Source organism: Pterocles gutturalis, unplaced genomic scaffold (genome assembly GCF_000699245.1).
Source record: "Pterocles gutturalis isolate BGI_N339 unplaced genomic scaffold, ASM69924v1 Scaffold38288, whole genome shotgun sequence".
Lineage (NCBI taxonomy): Eukaryota > Metazoa > Chordata > Aves > Pterocliformes > Pteroclidae > Pterocles > Pterocles gutturalis.
Window position 1 is genome coordinate 1 of NW_010124299.1, and position 7,038 is coordinate 7,038.

General features: G+C 50.4%; 1 protein-coding gene across 1 annotated transcript; it reads right to left on the reverse strand.

Annotated features, from left to right (window-relative positions):
- Positions 1 to 11: 11 nt before the first annotated feature.
- LOC104460834 (rho GTPase-activating protein 32-like) lies at positions 12 to 6,189 on the reverse strand (the record flags this gene model as incomplete). The annotated part of the gene is made up of 6 exons (XM_010078225.1): positions 5,997 to 6,189; positions 4,293 to 4,494; positions 3,589 to 3,734; positions 2,641 to 2,715; positions 1,286 to 2,143; positions 12 to 631 (listed from the first exon to the last, which is right to left on the reverse strand). Coding segments are annotated over exons 1-6 (2,094 nt in total), but the record flags the coding sequence as incomplete, so codon positions are not given.
- Between the last annotated feature and the right edge of the window lie 849 nt (positions 6,190 to 7,038).

Sequence of the window (7,038 nt, forward strand, 5' to 3'; positions counted from 1 at the left end):
CAGACGGGAACGTGGTGCTTGTCCCCAGACGCGCACGAGCGGAGCTGGGGCTTATCCCCAGCCCCCTCTGCTGCGGGTGGCTCCCAGTCCGGCGGTGCGCCCGCAGGGGGGTGGGGTGTGTGCTCCCAGGCCCCAGCGTGGCAGGGGTAGGGCTCTGTGTCCCCCGGTTTGCCAGGATGGAAGCTGGACTGCTCCTGCTCTGCATCTCTGCTACCGGGCACGTCCCCGGGGAGGCCAGCATGCAGAGCGGGGGGGTCCCGGGTCCCAGGTGCGCCCGGAGGGTGGTTCTGCTCCCCGAGGGTGCTGCTACCTTGGAAATCCTGCTCTACTGGTGCACCAGTCTGGAACTGGAGTCGGTTCTCGGGCAGAGCAGTATACAGGTGAAGCTTGTCTGGAGCACCAGCAGAGAGATGGAGCTTTTCTAGAGCTGTGCCAGCTTCAGCCTCTCCATAATTGGTGCTTTCAGCATGAGCATCTCCTGGCCTTTTCTGAGACTGAGCGGACGCTTGCTGGGCGGACTCGGCTAACGCTAGGGCTAGCATGCGCGCTGCGTTTTTCGGAGGAGGAGGAGGGATAAGAGACACAGAACTGACGGGAACAGGATCCTGGGGGGAGTCGAGGGTGACTGCTCCTAATGGGGGGAAAATTGAGAGAGTGAGTGATTTAATGTTACCCAATAAGGAGAGTGACCTAACCTTAATGACTATTATAAAAAAATAGAGGCTTTCCCCACTTTCACAGTGGCAATTCCTTCTGATGTGAAACATCATTATCTTCTGTCTCACATGCAAACGCTGCTCAACAGCACAGCAGTTCATCACAAAAAGGAAAAAACACAAGAGATTGTCTAAAGGCTCCTCTTGCATTTCTAGAGAGGTAGGAAGTAGGTAGCAGAGAATGAGATACCCTGACACAATTGTGTTCAGAAGGTTTTAGGCAAAAAGGTCCCTTCTTCGTGTATTGGCAGATTTTTATTAAAAAAAAAAAAAAAAAGTCTTAGAAGGTCTATCATCTCAAATTATTTAGGACATGCTACAGATTTTCATGTATGACAGGATGGGGGAAAAAAGGTGGTATGGAAAGTACTATGGAAAATTATCCAAGATTTGTGTGATGTAGGGAGAAGGCAGAGGTTAAGACCCTACTGATCTGCACAGCCCTGCAAGACACCTGTGATCAGAACTGACGGGCAATCCCCTCTCCTAAAAGGCACGCAGAGGAGGGCAGTTTGGAGAGCAGGTCCCCTTTGGAACTTAAAGAAAGAATGGAGGAAAATGCACTGTACCTGGCTGTGTGTGTCCTGTGGGTACAGTCTTATTCTGACTGCTTGACACTGGTCTCTCCCCTTCTTCTGGCAACTCTGGTTTGGCAGCAGCCACTAGCTGGGCATGCTGTAGCTCTTGGTGGCCTCCTTCCCCTGCTCCTGTGTCACTGTTTCTCAGGGACAGGGACATCTGGGTTGGGGACCTGTTTGGGATATCAGTGATGCCAATCCCTCTGCTCCAGCTGGAAGCAGAGGAGTTTCTGGATGCGATGGGCGCTCCTCCAAGCGCTTCTGACGCGCGGCCGGGCAGCGCGAAGGAGACGGGTTCAGGTGTAGTCAGCGGCGGAGATTTGAGGGGCTTTTGCCCCAGCTTGGGCGAGAAGGTGGGGGGCTTGCAGGCTGCCTCCTCGGTTGGGCTCAGGTCCAGAGTAAAGAAGGGACTCATCTTCTCTTGGAAAGGGGAGACTGGCTCAGAGCTCGTGGCACTGCCTGGTGTCTGGGACTGGCTGCCCGATTCTAAATCCTTCTTTAGTAGGCTCGGCTTCTCCTTGGTGAAGCCCACCGACTCCAGCAGGGAGGTGCTGCTGTCCAGGCACTCGGACTCCGCTTGGGGTGGGCTGCACTGGAAAGACATCGGGTCAAAATCCAGGCTAGCGACTCCGATATCCGGCGGGCTCAGGTCCACGTCTTCAGCAGATCGAGGAGAAATCAGGGCAGGAACATGGATGAGCCCCTCATCCCCGTCGCTGTCGTTGTCGTGGGGAAGGTTGTCGTAGGAATTGCAGCGGTTCATGTTTCCCAAGAGCTCTCCGTTGAAGGAAGCAGACAGTGCATCGCTACTGGACCTGGGTCTTCTGGGTCGGAACAGTTTAGATTCACCTAGGAAGGAGGGGATACACGTGGGTTAGTGTCAAATCGGGGATGGTTCGGTGGTGCTTTCAAACCAGCGTGAAAGATGCTCACCTGGTGAGCTCTAAACACAAAACTAACGTAGTTTGCAGTAACTGTTGATTAGGTTTGCTCAAACTCTTTTACAGCACTTGTCAGGTCTGAACCTAAGCTGTGTGCAAAAGCAAAACTAGTTTAAGTGTGCTGTAGATTTAAGGCTTTCTCAGAAAGCATTTTCCTTCGTAAGAGGTGCTGGCTATACAGAAGAGGTTTGGGTTTTTTACCTTAGAAGGAAAACAAAGACCTGACGAGCATTTCCCTGTGCTAACCATCTGTGGTGGGCAGCGGTAAGCTGCTTCGTTAATTAGCAAGTCCAAATTTTACTGGAGGGGTGGAAAATCTGCCCTGTTGAGTATCTGCAGTCAGCCATGTCAAACCGCCTCTTTTAATCCGCACACGTTGAAAGTGCCGGTCCAATTCTGTCTTACCATCAACAGCGTGCAGAGAGGTGAGTGATTCTTCGCTCTTAGCCGAGCGGAGAGTCCCGCTGTCTCCTCGTCCACCTAAGGAAACGCAACCGAGGTGGTGAAAAGCTGAATTATAAAAGTGGTTTATATTTGGCTGTGTAACAGTGGCAGGAAAAACACAAATGGGTTTTTAGCAACAGTACTGCTGTCCTGAGAGGAACAGATGTGCTTTTTTGGATGTACCTGTGACAACTGGTTGGCTCCTTCCAGCAAACAAAACCCCTTAAAAATGGGGAAGAAAGTAACATTTACACAACTCGTTTTGTGAGCTCTAAACAAATGTGACTGCGGTGCTCCAAGGAGACGGTCTCAAAGGGCATTTATCTCATGTGAGTATTGTACTGCAGCCTTGTGAGGGTTATAATTGAAACTGGCACTAGGGAGAAGATGGGATAACAGTCCTCGCTGGCCCATGCGTAGGGATTTGTGGTGTGTTTTATCACAAAAGCATATTGTCGCTATTTTTAAATGTGGAAAGAGGCAGTAACCTCTATATGGACAGGGCTGAGAACTCAGTCTGCGTACAGTGGATGCACAAAGGTGGCTGGATGCCTTCTGTAGTTATGCTGGTACAGCTTTGGGGTGAATGTGTGGGGAAAAGTGCCTTTACCCAGTTTAACTGGGTGTCGTTTGTAAGCAGCAAAGTGGTCCAGAACTGTATTCTCATTTCATAGTAAGAGTGTCAGAAGGAATTATTCTGTGACTTTTTATCAGTGCCCACATATTGTCTTTCCAAAGCCAGTCTGAGAAAAGCGTGAGAAGTGTGCCTAGCAGGCTGGGCTGGTGAGCAGCTGACGGAAGGTGTTCTGCGTGGCCTGAACGTTAGAAGGAGATAAAAGCAAGCGCACTGTAAGCACGAGTTCTGCAGCGCCGAAAGCCCAGCCTGTGGGAGCTGGGTGTGCACCCTACCTGCCAGGGCTATGGCTTTCATCTCCGAGGGCTCGCTGGGGTTGCGCTGTAGCTTGCGTTTGGACACGGAGGATGATTTTCCCAGGTTGAAGAAGGAACGCCAGCTGCCAACTGGTGATTTCTTCATCTTGCTGGGCGGTCTTTTCCTGGAGTAAGAAAATGGAGCAAAGTCATAGAATCACAGATTGCTGGAAGGGGAAGCAGCCTTTAGGTCCTGCTACTGGTTGTTTGTTATTAGCACTGTCTGATTTCTGATGCAATGAAACTGGGAAACTTGGTCTCTTTTTACATAGCTGAGGATATTTTAATTGTTATAGCTCAGCCCTGAAGTCTCGCTGGGTAAATCCACCAAACAGTGCAGGGCAGGTGGGCGCAGGCTCTGTACCTGTACAGCACAGCAGCTAAGGGATGGTTCTGATTTAGCTGGCAGCTGAGGACCTGTGCAACCAGAAAAGGTATTCAAAACCATCCCTTACTCATGCTGTACAGTCACATCCGCCTCCTCCCACTGCCACAGTTAATTTCTAGTGTCATCAGGTGTCCAGGTGTTCCACTTTGAGGGGAACCTGGATTTGTCCCGGGATCTGGAAAACCCCCATGTTTCCAGGTGTTCACCTTGTTTGGCTAAGCCAGTATCAGCAAGTTTTTGGTGTAATCACAAAAACCCAGTAATGTCGCATGCTGGAAAGGAAAGTCATCTCTACCTTTCAGCTGGAAAGTCTATGACCGTGTGGAATTTCCCCTGTAACGCTGCAGGGCCTTCTCCCACTTCGATGTATTTGCTGTCCGCCACGATGGGGGAGTTGATCTGGGCTTGTGTCCGTGCCTGCGCCTCCTCCAGCGTGAGCAGCTTTGTGGAAGGAGAGGACACCAGCAGAGACTTGGGCCGTGACAAAGAACTGTGCCCTGGAAGGGAAAACCGCAGGCAAGGGAGAATGAGCAAAGAGCAGGACAGAGATCAAAGCGCTGGGTCTGTGTGTCTAGGGAGGGGCAGTGTTTTCCTAAACCCTGCTATCCCAGCCCCTGAACGACGTGGGCAAAATAACCATTCGGTCAGGCTATGTTTATGACACACAAATTCTCATCATTTAGAGCAGCTTAGTTTATTTATTTAAAAAAAAAAAAAAAAAGGCAGAAGGAGGCAGGTAGGTTAGGAACTTCTCTGACACACTGAAGGTCCGTCTGTAGAGCCAGGGATGGGGTTTCTTCTTGTACATCTTGGCGTCGGTCATTCCCAGGCTCCCCCCTCGGTGCAGCAGGAGATGCCGTGTATGTGCAGGTGGACACAGTGAACAGAATTCAGGGGTGTGTCGTGCCCTTGGCCTTTGTCCAGCTTGTGCTTGTTTTTGGAGATGAACACGTACATTTTGGTACCCACAGCTGCTATTGCCTCCTGCTGCTAGGATCCGCTCAGTCGGCAAGCACAAGGAGCCTGTTGCAAGAGCAGCTTTTGTTGGACATAGTTTATTGTGCGGGTATTTATGTGGTTATTCTCACAGGAGTTAAGGGGTGTGGGGTTCCCGTGCCCTGAGGAGGATGCTGCCTTGCTGCAGCACAGTATTCCTGCGCTTTTCTGTATACAGCGAGACAGCCTGACCCTTCTCCCTGCCAGCCTGTGTCAGAGCCGCTGAATGCAAATGGCCAAGCCATTAAACAATTAGCCGAATTTACGTGGTCCCTTCTAAGCCTGGATAATCATTTGGCTCGGGTTGTTAGCACGCTTATCTTCCCCTGGCAGGGCTCAGCCACGCTAACCTCTGGCTCCTGTTGACTTAAACTTGCCTTCCAGGAGAACAAAAGCTGGACTTGGAGCTACTCTGCTACCCTGAGCAGAGGCAGGGCTTGTTTAAAAGTGGGGAGCAGCAAATATTCTGGAAAGACAGCTCTGTAGTGCAGGGAGCGTGGTGGCTGCACGGGCTGCGCGTGTTTCAGAGGAAGGACGGGTTAGCAAAGCAGATGGTACACGGTTAATGCTGCTTAGGAGTAATAATAGCTTGTGGTATCTGTGTTTGCTGATCTAACGTACCGAGTAAACTTTCTTCCCGGTGCAACTCTGCTCCTGTTCAGTGGAACAGGTCTACTTACAGTCTCAGCACTTACTCAAGGGAATTTGTATGTTCCAAGGCTGAATGGTGTTTCAGGAGCTCCAGGGTTGGAAATAACCAGGACAGCAGATGTCAAAATATTCCCCAAACATTAAGATGTGCACTTCTGTAGAGCATCCTTGGCTTCCAATAAAGGTACTCATAGAAATTGCTGTCACCAGGCTTTATTTATCAGGTTCTAACATCATAACCCTGCAAATCTGTCCTCCAGGTTGCAGTAAAAATGTATTTCAGCTGTCCCAGGGGAGGCTCAGATCACCATTAAGTGTCTGCTACCTTTTTTGATCCAGGTAAGACACACACCTGCTCCATCCCGAATGACCGAGCTGAGTTTGGAGCTGAAGAGGACGTCCACGTGGTTCAGGATGAATTCCACGACTACGGACTGGATCCGCACCTCCATGAAGGCGGCTGTCCCGCTGAAGCAGGCGGACTCGATCTGCTTGGATCTGAGGAGAAGGCAGAGTAAAGGGAATGGGAAGAGCCAGAAGAACATGGGACGACGCGCTCCTCTGGGGTGAGGCTGCGGCAGGTGTTGAGCTATTGCGCCTGGCAGCTCGGGCAGACAGGACCTTAGGGGCAGTTCAGAGATGAAATCTCAGCAAAGCATCACACAAACCACACTGACCGTAGTGATTCAGATCTATAGTTTGGTTTCAGGTTCGAGTCTTACTGAAACAGCAAGAGGAACACCGGGTCTAGAAGGAAAAGGAGCGCGTGGCACGTCTGGATGGAGGTGAGTTACCAGCGCACACAAAGCGGGGAGATGTTTGTTAATTCATTTCCAGACCCTGCGAGTGGCAGCAGTGTCATGCTGTGGCGCTGTACAAAGCTCACCGTGGCTTCTGCATCATTTTCCCTCCAGCAGTGAATGTCTCCAGCTGACCCTGCTCAGCAAGCACCCCAATATTCACAAAAACAAACTCCACCAGGAGATCATTTGGCTGCTTGTGGGTGAATTGCCAGCACGGAGAGAAGAGCTCACCCTCATTAACTGCGCTCGGATTTCTCAGGGTGGTAACTACAGCACTCCAGAAATCAATGCAACAGAAGCCAGGGAGGGTTTTTTTCTTCTTTTAAAACAAAATTTTTAAATTACACCATTAATTTTAAACTACCCTATTATGCACATTCAAAACAAATTTTAGGGGAGAGATTTAGCCAAGATCATTTCCAGAAGTCTGAATTTTTGCAGCCAAAAGCTGTCAAATCAGACTCCATGCAATGGGAAATCAGCGATGCCACCAAACAAATTCTCCTGGCTGATCAAGGACACACTAGTCTCATCTAACCAGCGAGGGGAAATCATCCTCTAGAAAAAGAGGGGTGGGGGGGAATCCTTCCT